This window comes from Neodiprion pinetum, chromosome 5, assembly GCF_021155775.2.
Source record: "Neodiprion pinetum isolate iyNeoPine1 chromosome 5, iyNeoPine1.2, whole genome shotgun sequence".
In the NCBI taxonomy this organism is placed as follows: Eukaryota; Metazoa; Arthropoda; class Insecta; order Hymenoptera; family Diprionidae; genus Neodiprion; species Neodiprion pinetum.
Genome location: NC_060236.1, coordinates 3948087 through 3969558, shown reverse-complemented (window position 1 = coordinate 3969558; position 21472 = coordinate 3948087). Strand labels below are relative to the sequence as shown.

Sequence of the window (21472 nt, the reverse complement as noted above, 5' to 3'; positions counted from 1 at the left end):
TCGAATTTTAGATCCGGACAAAAAGTTTGACATCTCAGCCGAAAAAAAAAAAAACAGTTTTAGGACTTTTTTGGCTGAGATATTTTTGTCCTCATCGAAAATTTGGAAAGTGATCCCTAACTTATGAACGGTACTGTACCTATTATATTTTGGATAAATATGGTGAATTTTCAATGCTATCCAAATCGTTATTAAAGGTCCATAAAGTACTCACAAAATGTTTTTTATCTTACCTGATTGCAGAAAGAAACAGAAACAATGTTAATTGGCATTAGTAATTACCTAGATTGAAAGGCCGTGTCGATAAATCGTGGAAGACACCACTTGGTAGCGGAACTGATGAACTTATTACATATAAACAACAGGTATTAAACAATCCCATTCATTTATCCCTTGTTTATGTAATTGGCAAGATTTTCCTAAACTTGGCATAACGCATTACCTACAAACCAAAATTTGCATGCATTTAAACATTATTGAGTATATGGATGTTGATTTAGATCAAATATTTAAAAAATTTTGTTCGTTTGTCCTTTAGCTGATTATAGAATGGAGCTACCGTAAGAATAAATGAGGTTAGCGAGTATCCGCATTAAGTGACCCCGGTAATACAATGTTTGAAAACAAAATCCAGAAAGTGAACAGTTCGCAATTTTGTGGAAGACTAGAAAACAGGTACAGGTTTGAGATCATTCTTGATTATACTTTTAGGCTATTTGCAATTTGAGAAATTTGTCAGTGAGTTGAAATTAATTGGTATTCAGTCCTTCATTATATTTACAAAAATAAGAGTAATTTTTCAACGTTTTGTATATTAATTTTTCAAAGCAAATACTAATTAAATGTTGTTATTTCTTACCTGTTAACAGGGGCACACTATATTACAGCACTGTCAACCACATTTAGCGATGATCTGAATGACCTAACCCAATCAATCGATCTTTGACAACAAACTACAAATTAAATCACAAGCTATGCAGTGAATAAAACTGAAAGGTACATATTTAATATGATTTTTAATTACCATAATTTAATTACCATTTCATCGTAAATGATTTTATCTGCTCACTAATTTTATGCATTTATTCAAAATCTGTGCTTATTTTATGAGCCCCCTAGTATTAATTAATTTTTGCAGTTCGTTTATAATTAAATCAGGAACCACTGAAATATCATGCAAGTAACTTATTTTGAGACAGACAGTCTGTAGTGACATGAAATGTGATCCAAATACATTGTGCAAGTAATAATTTATTATATCCTTATTGTAGTGTGAAAAGTGTGTCATCACCATACAACCTGAGATGCTACGAGAACTACTACATGTAAAGTGTGGAGCAACCTGGAGGAGGTAAGAAAACTTATGTTAATTATTGTTTGATAATTCAATGTGGTGCATTGGAAATTTTTGTCATTGCATGACATGCGGTGAATAAATATGGAACTAGACAACAGTAATAATTTACCTGAGAACTAAAAATCCAGTTTGCTAAATTAATTCGAGTTTCCTTTTTCGCTTTTTTAGAGTTAAGCAGAGACATCCGAGTAACTTCTCCATTACTCAGCAACGTTGGTGAGTTTGCACGTCTTAGGTTACGGGTATTTCCCTGGGACTCCTTTATCATGTGGCGTGGCGGTAACAATTGTTACACAAATCTTCGATTTCCTAGCTGCATGGATAGGCTCATTCATGATCGCAACGTTGCTTGACTTTAAATTGGATCTTTTTTTTTTTCGTAGCAATTGACCTATTTTACCATAGGTACTCAGTTAGAAATTTTGCACGTTGCTGAAAGTGGAATGAGCATCGCGACAGGTTACCATCACTTACTCGACATTCGCGAGAACAAATTGTGTTTAGCTACAGATATATTAATCTACCAACGTTTGAATTTTCGAATGATGTTGTTTAAGTGGTGAATAAATCTGAGGTTTAAACATATTCCAACGATTGTTTAATCGATAGCATTTCAAAGTCTGGCAGAATGTATTAACGTAATCAAATTGCATGATATATCTTGAATCATTTTCAATTTTTTAATACCCAGCAACTATCGAATAACTACAGGCTTAGCTCGCTTAGAAAAATGCTGATTAGCATTCAGGATGTTTTTAATCCATCTTACAAAAGGTTTATGTACCGATAGTCAGCCAGCAATCACTAAAATAGTATTTTCGCTGACTAGAGTACAAAAACATTTTGCATCCCACAGGTAACCAATGAAAAAGTAAGTTACAGTGACCACGGCGCGAATGAGGAAGAATGATGTGTGTTGGAAAGTATGGAGAATCGTTTAGAGCGAATATAGGTAATCGGGTAGGTAGGAGGTCGTTTTGGGATCCGTCGCGGGGTTTAATGTAGATGTGTGTGTGTGAATCTCTTCAACATTTCCGTTGGGTGGTTCCGTTGGGAATTAGGCGAGGGTAGGAAGGTCGCGATGTGTCGCGATGTTACAAATTTTTGTAATCCACAGCGTCAAATGATCACAGTGATTTTCCTCAAGAAATACTCAAAAGACTTGAATACAAGAGTCTCTCAATTATTAGTGAGCTTTCAAATTTGAACGAGGTTCAATTTCCCATTTCTTGTCTATTTAATTATTTAGTCATTATCGATAATTATTTCATTAAATTGATCTCTGTGATCGTCTGAATGGGCAAAACACATCTCTGGACCATCTATCGCGTTCCGTGGTACGCTAGATGGGGAGAGATGCTGAGCTCGAAGACGTCGCGTCGAAGAGGACCGCCGACCGTCACGCCACACAATAATGCATGTCCTCCAACCTCCCTCCCGGACTTGATTCGCTTCTCAGAACAACAATTCGCATCGCAATGTGTCGGATTCAAGGAGACGCAGATGCGGCTTGGGTTTCTGCAGAATTTTGCGACAAGTCCTAGATATTGAAGGTTTTTTGACAGGTTAATCGATCGTGCCGATTTGCGCGTAGTAATCACGGGAATCAGACGCGCCTTTTGCGCGATGATTGAGAATCAGGGTGGCTACACATCGGGAAAACCGGGATTGGTAAGGGAATTTCGTCATCAGAGTTATGATGGAACATACGGTAAAACGCACTTCTTTTATATATCATTTAATAAATGCGAATCGATCGATCGCTCCTTTTGCTTAACGATTTGGTAAATGGTACATGAAAAAGTAAAGCATTTTCTATACGTGAAGCGTTCCGCTTTTCAATTAATTTTCTTACCAAGAACTGAGTTTTCAAGTTGAAGTTGACCGCGCCTTTTGCGCGTTGACTTGATACTTTTTGGTTCTGAGAGACAGAGTGGCATATGTAAGACGGCAGTCAATTCACGGAGATAAAAATCGCGGAGTGTATAGTGATAGTGAAGAATCTTCTCGTAAGTATTTATAAAGCATATTTATTTCAGTAATTCTAGGTACAAAATTAATTTTCATCAAAAAGTTTATAATTTCTTTCATTAATAATAGAAATGATTTTGTCGTTGTGCTAATCATAATTTCGTCTGTTTCAGCTAATTGAACCTTTTGTCTGTTTCAGCTAATCAAGCCTTTTGTCTGTTTCAGCTAATCAAACCTTTCGTCTGTTTCAGCTAACCAAACTTTTTGTCACTTTCAGCTCATAAAAACTTGTCTGTTTCAGCTAACCGAACCTTTTGTCTGTTTCAGCTAATCAAATCTTGTATTTGTTTCAGCTAATCAAATCTTGTATCTGTTTCAGCCAACAAAACTTTTGTCTGTTTCAGCTAATCAAGCCTTTTGTCTGTTTCAGCTAATCAAGCCTTTTATCTGTTTCAGCTAATCAAACCTCTCGTCTGTTTCAGCTAACCAAACTTTTTGTCACTTTCAGCTCATAAAAACTTGTCTGTTTCAGCTAACCAAACCTTTTGTCTGTTTCAGCTAATCAAATCTTGTATCTGTTTCAGCTAATCAAATCTTGTATCTGTTTCAGCCAACAAAACTTTTTGTCTGTTTCAGCTAACCAAACCTTTTATCTGTTTCAGCTAACCAAACTTTTTAACCGTTTCAGGTAATCAAACTTCTTATCTGTTTCAGCTAATCAAATGTTTTGTATTTCCGATGAAACTTTATTTTATGAATATCTAAAGCGATTTGTGTAACGAATTCCGGAATCGTCTATAAAGCCTTGATAAATCTTTCTAAAATCGAATCGAGATGAGTATAAAAATTGCTGATCGGAGAAATATCTCACCTCTGGAGGCTTGGGAGAGTATATTTTTTGACGTAAAATATTTCCCCGATCAGCAATTTTTCATAGCACATCCCCAATTCGATTTTCAGAGGGCTGTTAACAATTCTGAGGATTGTATCAGAAATTGATTTCGATGTTGATAACGAAAGTTACATCGGAACGACTTCAGTTCGTATTTCCGATATATCCCAAGTATTTGTTCTTAGTCGAGTACACATTGTGCATCAGCACTACCAGTGGCAGAATACCGTACTACTATAGAGACTTGAAAATCACTGCAGAATTTGCAGCACGTAGATCGGTCTCCTTCCCTCTTACTCCCTGCACCGACTCAGCACGTAATTTTGACGATCCGGCATTTGGCTGTTGTGTTGGTACCCATTTTCAGGATCGTTTTTATTTGCCGTAAACAGCGTGGCGGCGCAGCGTCAATTTGCCGTCGCGTCGATTCAACGCTCGTGAAAATCCAGCCCATGTCGTATGTTGTTATGGCACATGGTGAGACATTTGTACGCGCGCCGTCTGCTCCTACATTTCTCTCTTATCTCTTTCTTTCTCACTTACTCTTACTCTCCCACTTTCCCTTCTTTCGTCACGTGCCCGTAAACGGCGCTGACATTTCGCAGATAGATGCTTTTCGGTACAATTATCCCAAGGTTTATTAAAGTCGGAGAAATTCTGAATTTGTTGCTGGGTACTTTTGAAATTTTATATATATATGTATATGAGTACCTAGTGTGTGGCGCCACGCCGGCCATTGCGCGGTCGTATTTTGCCACCAAAAGTATGGCGGAGTTTTGTTTTTCCGATTACCTGGTTAAAGGGTATTAATTTTGCTATAAATACGTTGTAAACGGTGATATTTCTTATCGGAAATAAGCGATCTCAAGCCGAAGAACGGTGGTGAAGTGTTAACGTAGTGTTTTAAAGTGAATTGAACGTGCAAAACTGGTTGTTTGCAAACTCGCTCTTGGCGTGCGAGAGGCTCGCATGCAGCGCTACAACACACAATATACACATACCAGATTTTTCCCCCCGATAAATGTGGTGCGTTCGCGATTTGGTGTACGATGAAAATCTTTGACCTGTATTAAACTACATGAATTTGCAAGTGATCGCGGATACGACAAGCGTAATTCGCATCTCGGTATTAGCATAAACGCTACCCTAAACGGCAGTGTGTGTGTGTGTATCTAGTTTTCTCTCAGTTTTTTCTTCTTTTTCTCGAATTTAAGACCTCTTGCTTGGTTAACTCGGTAAAGTGTATTCGGTGTATTCAATAGTATGACGCTAAAACAACTGTCCCCGCATCGTTCGGGGCTAATATCGATGGCATGTGCTCCGTAAGCTGTCGCTTGACAAACTTTAATTAAACAATTTTTGAACTAAGAATACTACTCCATAATGGCTACCGCAGAGTTCGATACTGATTTGTTTGAAAAGAGGCTGCAGTCTCTGAAAGATTCGCAAGAATCGATACAGGCCCTATCGTCGTGGTGCCTAGAGAGGCGGCCGCATCACAAAAAGATCGTTGCCACCTGGCTCCAGGTTTTGAAGAAAGGTAAGAATCCAGCAGTCGCTCTTTTATTGTTACGCATTAATAGCACCTTTATCTCTCATTTATTTTAATATTTACTTATATCCATTTTCATTCTACAGTGAAAGTTGAGCATCGACTGACGCTTTTCTACCTGGCAAACGATGTCATTCAATACTCGAAGCGTAAAAACTTTGAGTTTGTTGAGTCGTGGGGTACGACGTTGCAACGAGCCACGACTATGGTCAGGGACGAGAAAGTAAAACACAGAATATTAAGGATCTTCAAAATATGGGATCAGCGTCAAGTTTACGATGAAGAATTTCTGGCCGATTTATCTGGCTTGCTGTCCGCAGCCCCTAAGAAAAAACCAGACCCACAGCCTACTGCAACCAATGATGAATTTCAAGCCAGTTTGCTGATCTCTACTATGAGATCTTGCGCTACTCTTGAACAGGCCACTGACTCAAGGTAAGAAATATGCATTTGTTACTTGAAAACTGTAGACGCTCCATTCAAATAGCTGAACCTGAATTTTGTTCTTTATTTTTGTTTCAAAATTTTACCAAAAGTCAGTTTCTCCCAAACAAAATTATTATTTTTCACTTTTCTCAGATTACACATTCTATGAGAAAATTTAACATTATACGGAAGCTGCAAAAAAAAAGAAAGATATGCATTTGTTATTATTGTTCAGAAAAAAATACTGAATAATTAGGGTAGCGATAAGAGCTGGAAATTTAAAAAATCTTAAAATGTAAGAGACATTTTACGAGTTATAAAAGTTTAAGAACTTTTGGCTAATTTGGAACCAAATGTGGATATACTTTTTCTGTAGTCATATGAGACTGAAATTAGTAACGTTAATGTAATGAAACCTTGGAGAAGAAAAGAGACAATCACTATTTTCTAGTTTTCAATGTAAGAATATATTTAGCCTTATTATAATTCAGTGCATATCAGACATTGCTGTAATTGCGAAGTAAACATTTTACAAAAAACGTGAATTATTACTACAATATTATTAACTTCAGCTTTTTGTACTTATCTTAAGTGTATAACAAATTTTTTAATCTCTGCTGCATAGGATGTGCCTTTTTTCTACGAACATTAACTTTTTAATGAAAGTGAATGATACCTTGTATAATGCATAACAATTAGTATAGAATGGTGAATGTTGAATTCTTGAATTTTTCGAAAAACTATAACCATTTATATTGTTTCAATGCATTTCACTATTGGTGGTGAATATTCATCAATTCTTTTTCTAAATACGCAAGGTTGCAAGATTTGAGAGACAGCAACACGGATATTGACAATGCGGAGCAATTGTGCGCATCCTTAAAAGACAGAAGACACGTGGAAGATGCGGAAAAAGACGTTGACATTGCGGTGGGAAATATTGAGAATTATATTTCCGCACTGGAGGCGGAAATCAGGGAAAGAACGCAAGTTTTGGATTTACTAGAACAGGCGGATCAGTTTTATGAAACTCAACGTGGGGAGGTGAAAATAGTCACAAATGTAAGTTTCCATATCATTACAGAACAACCTTATCTGCACATTTTTTATGCATCTAAGATAATGAAACTCAGTTGTTGTGTTTCGGTACTTGAAACTCCAATTGCTTTTTCGTCTTTCAGGCATACAGAAACTTTGGTAGTCGCGTAAAAAACTTGAAGAAGAAGCTCGATGAGCTACTTCCAACGCTGGTGTCCCCAATCCCATCGCCAGACATAAATGCACCATCTCCGAGTCCAGATAGCGATATCGAACTTCCCGGTGACGAGCATCATGGCATTAATCAATCGTCACTGATTGATATTCCGCCTCCGTCGATGTACGGTTCTTACAGGCAGGATTATGAGCCAATGCCTGTACCTGCGCCCGAACAGTCACAGGGGAACATGTCGGGTGACTTTACTGGTAACTTCTCGTCCTTCATGGGAGGAAATGTCGAATTCGATACGGTAAATTATTATTTTTGACCATTTTTTACTATATTTTTATCAGCTCGTCACTTGAATTCCCGAATGTAACTAGCCTCTTGTTAAAATTGATTTGTCTTACTTTTTTTTTTTATCTTCAAAGTGACAACAATTGATTACTAATAGTGTGTGATTTGATTTTTAGCGGAATATATTCAATGACAGATCGGCAACTCCTACAGGAATGAGCCAGTATAATGACTCCTCAGAGGTATGTTTCATTTAATATAGTGGTAATTTAATATTTTATTATTCTGATTTCATTATTTCTTTATTCGCGAAATCAAAACATTAAACATACAAAAGTATACGGTATGATACATTTTAAAGAAATTTCACAAATTATGAGTAATTCCGTGTCTCCGTAACCGATTGAAACTCATGCAGTCATAAAATAATTTTCAACAATTGATTGAAATTATGTGTGTCAAATTTTTTTGTCTTTACAGGCAAAGCCGATTGAAGTTATTAACATGCGCCCTTCAAAAGCAGAAGGGTCAGGTGATGGATTCAGCATTTCAAGTTTTTTAAAGTCTGTGCTCCCATCCTCCGAGGCAATTTCAAACAGTTCAAACATTCCCGGACTCGGATTGGACGCATCTGGAACACCGATGAAGTCTCCACCACCTGGAGATTACCTTCATTCATCGCCGCTACAGCAACATCTATCCACTCCTGTAAACTCTAGAGGAATGAATGTGCAAAATACGCCAATTAGCAATTTGGGCAATTGTCAGCAACTGCCGCACAGCACGCCTTTGCAGGGAGTTAGAAGCTTGACAATTGACTCGCACACACCTTCTCCGTACTCGAGTCAGAATAGTCAAGGAAACAACACTACTATGAACTTGGCTTTTGACAACACACCGAATTCCGTCAACCCTTTACCTCCTCCGCCTATGCCGCCGCCAATTTTTCTGGATGATGAAAATTGCTACAACAAACTTCCCCCAAAATTTCCCACCTGGTCCTCAGCCAATGAATTGAACAAGGAACCATCTGGCTGGGATGAGAAAGGTAAGAAACACGTGGAATCGAACAGAGAGCTGTGAGAAATTTTTTTCTCACATATCAAATATCGCAATTTTTGATTTCACTCAAGTTCCCCCTGTTAGATTATCCGACGAATTGTACACAACATGAAAATCTGTGTTCAATTTCCATTGAAACAATTCCACACAATTTGAAATATTCGAAATAGATGCTTCCACTGTAAAATCCCCCAGGAAATGATACCATGCCCCAAATTTGGCCACCAGATACCGGTGACAGGTCCGGTAATGAGCGTTGGGATTCTGCAAACGAGGTCTGGCCGAGCGCAAGACTAAAGAATGATATATTGTCGGAAACGCCCGAGTCGCCACCACTCTTTGAAAAAGCTGGGTTCATTGATCCTATAGAATACGATGACTCTCAACCTCAAGTACCTCTGCTCAGCAGTAGCGGCGATGTGGATCACAGGTAACGTATTGATAAATTTTACGAAACGTTTTGTTACAAATCGATACTGAGTCTAATGTCTTGTTACGTGCGCAAATTAGGGTAATACCATTGCCATTAAACGTGGAAAATCAGTTGCCACATCGACTGATGAAAGGTGCAGATGTGGATCACAGGAATCTCATAAGTCTAACGGGCAGCCCTGCGAATCACAGCAATCCGACAGATCAGTCGCTGTCTATATTGGGCAATGCAAATTCCGCCTGGCCTCCGACCGACCAGGATTACAGGTACGCGATTTATTTATCCTTACACGGAGCGGGATCCAAATCTGCTTTGGCAGATTATTTATTAACGTATGAAAAATTTTCTCAATTTATTACCAGGCAACAAATGCAGCCAGGTGACATCGTCGAGAGTGTCGACATGGAAATGTCCGACGACGAAGGTGATGGTAAGCAAAAGAGCAGCAGGGTTCTCGTTGATCTAAGATCGCAAGACCGGGATATGCGCCCTTTGCTCCCACCACCAGGTCATCACCTTGACATGGACATGCGAATGATCCCGCTGCCACCCAGTGGTCAGATACAGTCTCGCCCTCCTCCGCTGCTGCCGGTACCAAATTCTCACAGTATCCATCAAAATCAGCCGCAGTTTCATCACAGTTCGCAAAACTTTCACAGCAATCAGTTAAACTTCCATCAAAATCGCCCTGACTTTCGACCAAATCAGCAGAACTTTCACCAAAATCATCCTCCAGAATTCCGTCACAACGAGCCGAACGTTCGGCCACCAAATCAACCCAACTTTCACCAGAATCAGCAGCAGCCGCAACAACAACAACAACAACAACAACAACAACAACAACAACAACAACAACAACAACAACAACAACAACAACAACAGCAGCAGCAGCAAGAGTTTTACCACAATCAGCAGCAACAGCAGCAGGAATTTCGCCAGAATCAGCAACAAAAGCAGCAGCAACAAGAATTCGAGTTTCAGGATAATCAAAACAGGCGACGAATCAGCCAAGATTTTCAGGGTGAGCCTCTACAGTGCGGGAGGTACACGGTGCCCGTAGACCATCATCAGCGAGATCCAGGTTTTCAGAGGAACGATCAACGCGGTCGTGGTCGCGGTTTTCCTCGTAACAGGAGGGACAGATTTTCCGATGATCACAATCAGCAGAGAATTCTTGTCAACAACCAGATGAACAACCGGCGACCGAATAAGAATTTCGGTCAAGAACCGGACAGTCAAAGATCTCCGACGGAAATCCTGCCGAATAACAGACCGCTCCTATTGCAGCCCCCTGAAGCTGTTGTAGTTCTCGACGACGACGGTATGCCGATATCAATACCGACTGATAATGAAATCGAGGAAATTCCAGCAACGAATTCACAGCAGGAGCAAATGCAGCCTACGCATCAAAGTATCGAGGCGGAGGAAACCGGCGCGATTATTCCGTCCGAAAAAACAACAGCCGAGGTCCAAGCTGTGCTGGAGAAAGTCATGCGGCCGGAAGTAACTCCTGAAGAACAAAATCAGACCGTGTCGGAAACTGCGGTGAGCGAAGATATCGCGAAGCTGGAAATGCCGATGGTGACTGAGGTTTTACAGGAGGAAACACCGCAGCAGCAGCAAGAACAGGAGGAAGGTGGGGAGACGGTTAGAGATGAGAACCAGCTGGAGTCATTGGAGTCGAATGCAGAAGTGGAGCAGCCCACGCAGCTATCCGAACAGCTAGAGGCGCTCATGAACTCTAACAACAAGCAGACTAATAACAATTTGAAAAGGCAGCTGTCGGAGAACGGCGGAAACTTCGGTGATGATCATCATCATCATCATCATCAAAATAATCCTCAGCAACACAATCAGGTCGAAGGTACGCCTATAAAAAAACGTCCACTTCTACCCAATGGTCCACCAATCAGCCAATTGACTGGCGGACCGCTGATGCCTACTGGCCACTTGCTCGGCCCAAACGGATCCCTCATGACTACCGGTGGCCAAATGGAAATTCACCCTGTTGTTGTCTATGAGTACGACAGTTCAAATTCCGGGTTTAGGCCACGCGGCGCAGGTGGTGGACCTCCAGGATCTCCCTTCCCACTTTGGAGAGGCAACGGACCTCCCCGAGGTAGAGGTGGATTCAGAGGTGGGCCCAGGGCACCTTGGGTCGACAGAGGTGGAGGCAGGGGTGGAGGTCCTAGAGAAAATTTTAGTCCCAGAGGTCAGAAGCGTGGAGGCAGCAGTCAGTTTAGGGGAGGATTCAGGGGTCGAGGTCGGGGTAACAATTGGTAGGATTATTCGCATAAATAGGTATTGATTATATGGTTAGATAATGTGTGTATGTATATATGTATATATATATATATATGGATATTATATACATATATCCATATATATCTAAGACTTAGGGAATCGAAACTATAAAATGCTACTATTATTATCATTATTATTATTGATTTTTTTTTCTTGATCTCTTCGCGACGTGTAAAAAAAAAAAAAAAAAAAAAAAAACAATTTTTATTTTAACCCCGAAAACGGAAAACGGTAGTAGTGAATAATTGTTAACGAACACAAGACGACGATGTATTTCTTTCCGGTAGTACGGAAGGAAGTACAAGAAAGATTGTAACGTGAAATTTATTAGTAGTATATACGTGTTACGATAATAACCGCATGGATTCTTTTGTTCTGTTCTATTTCCAATTTTTTTTTTTTTTTTTTTTTATTTTTTTTTTTTTTTTTTTTTTGTTTTTATATTTTACTCTCATTCCTCCCCCCCCATCAATGAGAAGAAACTGTTTAGCAAACATGAGATTTGAAAGTAAAAAAGAAAAAGAAAATGAAAAAAAAAAAAATCGCAAAAATGTGTTTATGATATCGTACCTAATGATATACATATTGTAATAATATGGTTCGTGTATTTGACATAATAGGTGTTTTAATGTACATATTAATTGATTGATTAATTAATTAATTATATTTATTATGCCGTGTATTCATTTTCTTTCCTACTGTGTAAGTATATATTTATACACACGCACACATACTCACGTATCGTATCGTATCGTATCGTATCGTGTATTTACGCTGAATTTCTCCACAATAATAGTTTGAACTTGCAGCGCGCGGTGATCTAGGGGGTTTGTTTCACATTATTTAATCATTCAATTGAAGTGGAAGGATGACGGTGTTTAACTTTTGACGAACATTTACAGAAATTTTGTCACAAAGTATATACTTATCGTTAGAATTAGAGAAAAATGAAAGAGTCAAGTTAGTAATATTTGAAAAGAAATCACGGGGTATCGTTGTAATTTTCTCATTGTCAAAGTTTAATGTGTATATTAAATTCTCACGTGTGCTTATTATCATGCTTATAGATATAGATGTTAATTGAAAGATTTATAGTCTGTATTAGATAGGAGCGAGAGTGGGAGAGAGAGGGAGAGAGAGAGATTAGGAAAAATTTTCAATAATGAATCCTGTTTGCATTTTCTGTTTTCTTTTTTTTTTTCTTTCTTTTCTTTCTTTAATCTTCTCACAGTCTTACGTAAAATCTTGATTATCCGACGGAAGGACCCGAGTTGACCAAAAAATTTTTATACCTTTTTTTGTTTTTCCTTCCATCACATACTTTTATAAACTTATATAAATGTATACGGATGATAACTTCCGCGTGTATTAATAAATACAACCTTTTACCTACATTCATCGCTGTACTGCGTGCGTGGATTTCCTCATTGCAGCTTGCTCATTTATTATCATTTTTTTTTTTTTTGTTCTTTTCTCGGCCATCATTACCAAGTGCATTTCAATATAGTGTATTGCAATATGTATGTAAATAAGTCGCACTGCGTAGGAGAAGAAAATCTAATAATAATAATAATAATAATAATAATAATAATAATATTAATAGTAAATAGTAAATTTAGTCACATTTATTTACCGCATGTACGAGAGAAATAATGTGATATATGAATAATTTCGATGTAAATAAGTATGACAGAGAGAGAGAGAGAGGGAGAGAGAGAGAGAGAGAGAAAGTGGAACGATAAAATGCCCGTGTTTTAGGTTTTGCGCACGCCACTACTGTACCACTTTTCACAATTCAAGTTTTTATCAGCAGTGGATGATTTACGTGTATATTATCGTACCACGTTCGTATACATATATAAACACATTAACGCATATAACACGTAGCTTGTAGTTGACCACTTGTAAATTAAATAATAATAATGATAGTAACAATTATAATTATAATAATAACAATAACAACAATAAAAAGAAAATATCATTCTGTCGCTTGTTTGATATCGATTTTCCAATGGGCGTTGGAATTTGGAGTGACAAAAGAAAGGGAAATAACGATTCATCATCGTCGCTCAATAGATGCGTAGAAAATTTTTTCACCATTGACTCGCAATTTGATTTTTTTTTTCTTGTTTTTATTTTCTTTTTTTTTTTTTCGTTCTTGTTTTTAAATTTATATTCAGAAATATATACATATATGTATATATTCTTCAGATGGACGCAGAAAAAAATGTGTAAATACTTGGAGATCATAGTGTGAGGTTGAATTGATTTGTTCTTTTATTTTATTTTACTTTTTTTTTTTTTTTTTTTTGACACGATGTATCGCAGTTTTTATTTTGTAATATCGTTTCATGAAAAATTGCTTAAAAAGCGATAGGATACCGTGTAATATACGTACTAGTGGTAGGGGTCATGTAGTTGCGAAATGATCTAATATCTATGCATATATAAATATATATATATATATATATATATATGCATATGTAAATAAAGTAAATCCTCCCTTTTTCTTGTATTATGAAAACGTTTAGTTTTTAATCAGGTTGCTTAATAAAATTTTAAAAAACAATGACAATCCTTGCCAAGACCCAAATTGCAGCATATGAACTGTAGTCCCTTGTGCGTATTGCAGTAACGACAATGATCATATTTCATTATCATTTTGTTTCATTGATTTTTTGCTCACGACAAATATATCCAGACAATTTATTTATTTATTTTTTATTTTTCCAAATAATTTTCACATTTTTCATATTTGTCTAGACTACGATTCACGTGGACGCTTTTTTTGTTTTTTAATTTTTTTTATTCTCAGCGTTAACAAAAAAATGGCGAATATGAAAATATGTGTATTATAAATACAGCGTTGATTGGATAAAACTTGCCCGTTTCACGGAAGAAAAAAAAATAAACTGTAAACTATCGGATCTGAGTAAGAGGCTAAAATGTATTGCTTACAATATCACCCTCGACGTATTCAAACCGACTACAGTTCATTGCTTTACCCACGTGTCGCAGTTTGTTGATATTGAATTTTTATTTGGTCTTTTTTTTTTTGGTTTTTTTAATTTTTTTACTCGGCGTGTTTGGCAGATTTATTACTAATGTTTCCTGTACAGTCTGCTGCGTGTATTTTCATTTTTTTTTTCTCAAACGCTGCTTTTCACCGATTTAATTATTTATCATCGTCGATGTTTTTTTTTTTTCTCTTTATTGTTTTACACGTACGTACACATCGCCCAAAACAATCATTATTTAAAAACTCGGGATTCCATAATTTTGGAAAATTAAAAAGAATTAACTATTTATACTACGAATAAAAATTGATCTTAGAGGAAACGAGAAAAAAAAAACATGTTCATATAACTGGAAAGACTTTGAAATATCTGTGATAATTTTGTTATATACGGAATATAATATTGTAAATTTCGGGATTGAACTAGCGTGAATATTTTGAATGTTTGTTTCTTCTCTCTCTCTCTCTCTCTCTCTCTCAAACAACAGATTAACTATGATCCAAGGTATTATTGAGAGAAAAAAATAATATAAATCAGATTTTGCAGCTTTCATTTTATTTATTTTAGTTGATCGTTTTACTGTCGTTTTTTTTTTTCCTTCCGTTTTTCAATTCAATTTGTCTTCGGTGAGGATAAAGTATCCAAATTTAGGGCTATAATATTCACGGTGCGTTCACAGTCCAATTACATGTATAATTACTATATAGTCAAACAATGTCCGTATGTACGTGTGTGTGTGTATATATATATATTAATAATATTATTATAACAATTATATGATTATGATCATTGATAATGGTGATAAATGACGGTAATAATTTCGTTGTAATATTATAGTTCCAAAGAAATATGTAGGTAGGGATAATTTAATTAAAGGCATAGAAAGTTCGCAATCTTATCAATCAGTTTTACGAAAAACAGTTTGTTGTTGCGGCTTTACACGCCATAGTGAGAAATTACTTAATTTTTAAAACGCATGCGAATGAGAATAACCTAGAAAAAAAGAAGCAAAAAAATATATTGCACGGTATCGATTGGCCGTGTAAAATTTTATTATTAGTTTAAAGTTGACAATTCAATACGTTCATAATAGTATGGCACACGTACAACACGTTTGTTTTTCGAAACTTGACTCAATTTCCAATGATTTTATTTATTATTTTATCGTACGATTATCATACTGGTGCAAAATCGAAGTATATATATATATATATGTTTGATTTGTTTTCTTTTTATTTTGAAAATTGTGTTTTTTATATTAATTGTACAACGCTGGCAGCTATTTGAAATTTTTATGATTTGCTAAATTTGCTCTCTTTGAAATTACAAAATGAAGGAGAAAAAAATAAAAATAAAAAATGTAGAAAGATGAGATGTTGGGAGAATATGGAAAAAAAACAAACAAACAAACAAATCCTTAAAGCTCGGACAGTCTTTCGAGTTTGTACAAAAACAAAAAAAATTTTTTTTTTTTTAATATATGTATATATCACGTCGTTAGATTTGCGGTGACGTATAGAGGCAATCGTTTTTAACGTTTGGAATACCGCAGCAAATAAAATGGGGGGGGGGGATTACGTACACATACGGTTGATGTGCAACGATGAATTTTGAAGTTTATACGTTTTTCGTTCGCTATAATGAAAATTTTGATTAAGAGGTAACCGAAACTTCCCTCGGCAGTTGTAAACTATGGTTATTCAATTCTAAACAAATATTTCTTGCTCACGGGTTTCGGTTACGCTTTTAAAAATATGCGTACAACTTGTGTGTATGATATTCTGCTGTAACTGAGACTGCGCGAAAACGGAATTATAGAATAACAAAAAAAAAAATAAAAATAAATAAATAAAAAGAAAACACTATGTATTATTAAACAGTGCAGTGAACTTGTGCAGATATAGAAATTGCGTACTGTGTACGCCCAAAAATGTATGTCTAGTAAATTGTATATAGGATGTGCAGTATTTGGAAGAAGGAACGGATTTTGTACAATGAAAAAAAATAAATGAATAATGTTTGATACGATTTTCTATTCGAACACGGACGATCGTTAAAATCGTTCTTTTTTTTTTTTTTTTTTTTTTTTTTATACAATTCTTCGCAATGGTTTCGTCGTCTTACTTTCAAATTTGATCTGATTTTACTTTTGCGTAGTATTGAATTTTGCTCTTTTGTTGACGCCGTTGAAAGTGACTTGGCATTCTTCTTTCCTTTCCCCCAAATCGCGATAACACGGCGACGATACAACTTTTTGACGGAACGGCTCCAATTCGTCGGTATTCGCCGCTCATTCGCATTCTCGAAACGTTTATTGCGAAATGCCCGCCTCTTTTTCACTTACTTTCACCGTAATTGTTAAATTTTTCTTTTTTTTTTTTTTCTCATTTCCTGTTCTTCTTCTTCTTCTTCTTCACCCCTGTAAAGGATACCGCAATTTCCTTAATCCTCCGCCCGCTTCCGTTTTCAGCAATTCGCTCGTCGAACGTCAGTCTCACATCGAGTCTTTTAAAGTTCAAACGTTTTGCTCCAGTACGTGTTTGCAACTATCGAATTGGCGTCCCACGTCTCGGGAGCAATAGACTGATAGTTATTTTTATTGGAAAAACTAATCGTTTTGTGTTTATCGATGAAAGAGAAAAAAAAAACTGTTCGCATCGCGTTTTCTAATTCGTGTTTTATCCAATTTGGTTATCGAAATAAAAGCTTGTCAGCTTTAACGAGCTGTTTATTATCCTACAATTATACGAAAATAATCAGCTGATCGCTACGTTCGACGCCATCTTGCCGAAACGCGCTCGTATAATACGAAAATCGGTAGATTTGACGGCGCGTAAAATTGTGAAAATTATGTTATTCAATTATAATCGAATGGTGCTCGGATAGTTTTATTTCCTCAATTTGACCTACAGTCCGGATTGATTTGTCTGGAGTTGTTGCCGGTAATCAGACGCTGCCAATCTCCGTTCGAACAGCTCGGCGAACCTTCAACTAATGCATGAAGTCGTAATAGATATCAGTCGACAAATTGCCACGAACAGAGGAAGCTATCGCGTTGTATTTGTATTTGTTGTACCAATTAATGAGCCAGACGATTCGATTGGGGTAAAAATTGAGGAAAAATTTATCTTTGTTCGAACAACTGCACAGTCTGTAATAATGCGGTGTGAAAATAAAATCTTTGAAGTAGAATAAGTGTATAACGAGAAAAGAGTTTGTTTACCCTTAACAAATGTATATATATATATATATATATATATATTTGAATACATGGCTAAACGAATGTTTCGTTATTGATTAGCAAATTTTAATCGAACCAAATAATGATCGATAAAAATTTCTCAACAGGTAAAAAAAAAAAATCATAACTGGCTCTACTAAAATTTACTAATACGATATTATATATTTGTTGACAATAAACTCTTTTTTTTTTTAAATATATCGTATACTAAAAAATTCAGTATCCGTGACGTGTAGATATGCGAATATGTTTGTAAAATTCTTGCAAACTCCGGACAATAAGAAGGACGAATCTTTAGAGCAATTATGTTAATGAATATACACGGTAACTGCGAAGATAAATACGTAGATCTATTTGGAGGATATAATGAGGCCTAAGTGGCTGGAAGATGCGCGTAAACTAGACCGATGTGAATTCCATCGAGACAGGCGTCGTGCCGTAGCTGTTCGGAATGTTTTCCTTCGGTTAACGATCATTTTTGTGACCGTAGATTCGCGATCCTTGCATAGATCTTATCGCACGGAATGTCGTAGAATAGGGGGGGGGGGGGGGGGAGAGGTTTTACCGACCAGTGCGCAATTCGCGAATTATAATCACGGTCCCGCGGTTTCGAACAACCAAAATTTATCGTTGCACGAGCATTAAATTTTCGCAACAGTTGCAAGAAAATATGGCAACAGTGATCGTGACGAGAAAGAATAGCGAGCTAGAAAACTAATTTTCATTTTTTTTTTACCTAAAACTGTATTTCTCGATTGTGGTAAACGAAAATAAAAAATTTCTCTCAGTGTAGGCGACGAGAGACTTGCGACAACGTGGCGATGAGCTAACTTCGACCGATCCCAGGAATGTCATTGGAGAATGGAGTTGCGGCAGGAGGAGATGTTGTGTTGTGCGGTCAATCTTCCGGCAACAGAGAACGAGGTAAGACTGCCCTGGTGGATAATCGTTTCTACGATATTACACGCGAATATTTAAAGAAATTGGGATTTTTTTTTTTTTTTTTTATACGAAATTGTAAGTGTGTGCAGATTTTCATGATGATCTGTTTTTTATTTTTATTTTTTTTTCTGTTTTTCTAGTAAATAACGTAGAAAACTGTTTTAAAATTAAGAATTCTTTGCGAAATATCAGGCGTGTGTGTTTGTAATTTTTTACAAAATAATACGAAGTGTTACAATTGTTGTTAAAATTGATAGCAGTTGAAATTTTTTCACCAGGGTTGGCGATGAGTGGTGACGAGTGATGCGACAGCGTGCAGCGGCGTGTTGTGATCGAATTTTGTCGAGATCCGTTTGGAAAATTATTTTATTACGGATATATCGAAGTTCCGACTCACTCCAGTTCAGATGCTGAATCTCAGCGATTGTCTTCTGATCCAGAAGTGCCTCGGTGGAAAAGGTGAGCGAATGATACGCTGATTATTTTTTTATAAACATTATTTTTCAACCTTGCATGTATTGTGCAAATATTTACGTGTATATACGCGATACGAATAGAGTTGTAAAAGGAGGCACTGTATTATTGATGGGAATTGAAAAAAAAAAGCACGCGTAGAATCTGTTGGCGCCGGTTGGAAGACCTTGACCTTTGACGAGACGCGTGTTGGTTCCGAAACAGATTAACGTTTGTCTGACGAAGAATTTCACGTATTTATATACGTGGTTTATTTAATTCGTTAACGTTATACGAGAACACCTCAGCGTATAGTCGATAATGGATGTAGAGAAAAGTTGTTGGTTATTTTTTGGTTTTTTTTGTTTATTTTTTTGTTCATTTTTTAATTGTATAACAGAATTGTGCTTTGATTTTGAAACCCGATCGTTGTTGGATCGGAAACGTGTATTTTTATTTTACACTCGCCTTTCACTCTCAACTATACCGAATGTCGAGGTCGCCTATCTATGTACCAACAAGTAACAAGTTGAAAAGGACAACGTCGCGCTAACAATAAGTGGGATGGCTGTAAAAATGGCAGCAATGAGCGCCGGCGTTACTTTTGTTGATTAGAACGCGCAGAGCAGACTAAACGGCACAAAAAAATGAATAAATAAATAATCACACATGCACGCACGCACGCACGCAGTTTCTTTTTACAATTTTTGTACCGCGGCACGATTGTCAGGCGCGTAATTAAAACGAAATACTGTAATAATACTGACCGCACCTCATCGCACGCAACTCAACAACTTACGCTACCTATTCTATTATATTATTATGCGGTATACACGTATACTGTTTATCACACCACAGTGCAAACAATTTGACCCCGTTTCGCGGATACGCTTTTCATTAATTAAAGAACATTATCGCACGCCCTAACGGATGTAATCTAACAGGGTATTAGTAATAATTTTTATACGGTTATACATAGACGCGATTTTACCGCATATTTTTCAAGCGTCAAATCATTTTCTGTGTATTATAATAATTGAGCTCGATGCGTAGTTCGAGTATCGTATAAAAAAAAAAAAAACCTTCCAGTACCAGTTAATGTTGAACCCTGTTGGGGGTGATAAACAGAACCGTGTTGCGTGTACGGGATACTTAGAAAGGCTCTTTCAAACATCGGATGAAAGTGTAAGAGAAGAAAGAATGAAAAACAAAAATAAAAATACATAAATTAATGCGAAATTGGACAAGAAACTTAACGGCACTCGTAGATTTACGCGTAACAACGGTAAAAAAAAAAAAAATTAAAAAAAAATTTGTTTCGCGCGCACTTATTATAATTATTAATAACAGGTGTACTCGTTAAAAATGTAACAAAGAGTTGGAATGTATCGAGTTAATTTTTCCTACTCGAATCATCCGCCAACGGGGAATAAAGATGAAACAAAAATGGCGTCGGTCGGAGCTTTTATCCCCTCTGATTCTGATCCCCTCCCTACAAATTAGCGAATCAATCTTTTCTCTCCTCATCGTTCACTCGCGTTTCGTCGTTGACGAAGCGCAGACGTAAATCGGCGTCTTAGGAACGGCAGGAGACGAGCTTGAAAATGCGAGGCGAGGATGACTCAAGGGGTGAAAATGTACGCTCCGTGTCTCACACGCGAGTGTTACATGGCGGCTCTCTTCTCTTGCCATGCCGCCACGTGAATTTCGCGTAACACACGGAGAGGGGCGGCATATAATATATAAAACTGAGGTGGTGGGACTGGGTCGATAAAGCCCCCCACAACCGGCGCCTGCCGCACGGCATGTGACCGCGTTTTCAGTCAGTGGCTCCGTAAACCTCGTAGAGCCTGAAGGGTTTCAAGGAGTAAATCCTCCTCGTCCTTATACAACAAGAGGAGGATCGACGGGCACTCGGGGAAAGGAAAAATATTCGAGTGCGTTGGCCGGATGATAATTTATTGCCCACCCCCCCACCCCACCCCTCCACCCCGATTTTGATCGAGTGGTACATCGAAGAAAAAAAAAAACAAGACTGAAATACTCGTGTTATTTAAGCATTATAATTCGCGTCGCGTTATCGAAATTTCAAGAATTATTTAAACTGTTTTCTTTTTTTTTTTTTTCTTACGAGTCATCGAACGATGATTTATCAGTTAATTTTGATTTAACCGTCTGCTAGAATAAGAAGAATGTACGAGGCGAAGAGGATTGATAATTTTCAAACGTCTTCGAGGTTAATAAATTTTTATTCATGTTGAACGTATAATCAAAGCGGGAAAGAACTAGTCGAACTTGTGTTAATATTTGTGGATTTGAAATGGGTG

General features: G+C 37.0%; 2 protein-coding genes across 5 annotated transcripts in view; both read left to right on the top strand.

Annotated features, from left to right (window-relative positions):
• The first annotated feature begins 4984 nt into the window (after positions 1 to 4984).
• On the top strand, positions 4985 to 19085 carry LOC124219667 (uncharacterized). 2 transcript variants are annotated; one of them, XR_011177213.1, is made up of 11 exons: positions 4985 to 5760; positions 5859 to 6207; positions 7017 to 7260; positions 7380 to 7706; positions 7870 to 7935; positions 8174 to 8741; positions 8984 to 9185; positions 9266 to 9454; positions 9551 to 11467; positions 18539 to 18674; positions 18971 to 19085. XR_011177213.1 is itself a non-coding variant. In XM_046627560.2 (9 exons), exons 1-9 carry the CDS (start codon positions 5604 to 5606, stop codon positions 11469 to 11471), a joined length of 4056 nt encoding a protein of 1351 aa, XP_046483516.1. In that variant the 5' UTR covers positions 4985 to 5603; the 3' UTR covers positions 11472 to 16532. The 2 variants fall into 2 exon arrangements, 1 of the variants encoding a protein (XP_046483516.1); XM_046627560.2 differs by lacking the exons at positions 18539 to 18674; positions 18971 to 19085 and having other exon boundaries at positions 8951 to 9185; positions 9551 to 16532.
• The window catches only part of Mctp (multiple C2 domain and transmembrane region protein), a 26923-nt gene continuing 24466 nt past the window's right edge, over positions 19016 to 21472 (top strand). The window contains exon 1 of one of the 3 annotated variants that reach the window (XM_046627573.2): positions 19016 to 19151. In XM_046627573.2, the coding sequence (XP_046483529.1) occupies positions 19100 to 19151 (52 nt within the window). In that variant the 5' untranslated portion in view covers positions 19016 to 19099. The remainder of the gene's footprint in view (positions 19152 to 21472) is intronic. The other 2 variants (XM_046627568.2, XM_046627574.2) reach the window with 2 other exon arrangements.

Coding starts and splice junctions, on each gene's coding strand:
- LOC124219667 (XM_046627560.2), top strand. CDS start 5,604: ATGGCTACCGCAGAGTTCGATACTGATTTGTTTGAAAAGAGGCTGCAG. Junction 7,261..7,379: donor AGGTGAAAATAGTCACAAAT/GTAAGTTTCCAT, acceptor TTCGTCTTTCAG/GCATACAGAAACTTTGGTAG. Junction 7,707..7,869: donor GAAATGTCGAATTCGATACG/GTAAATTATTAT, acceptor TTTGATTTTTAG/CGGAATATATTCAATGACAG.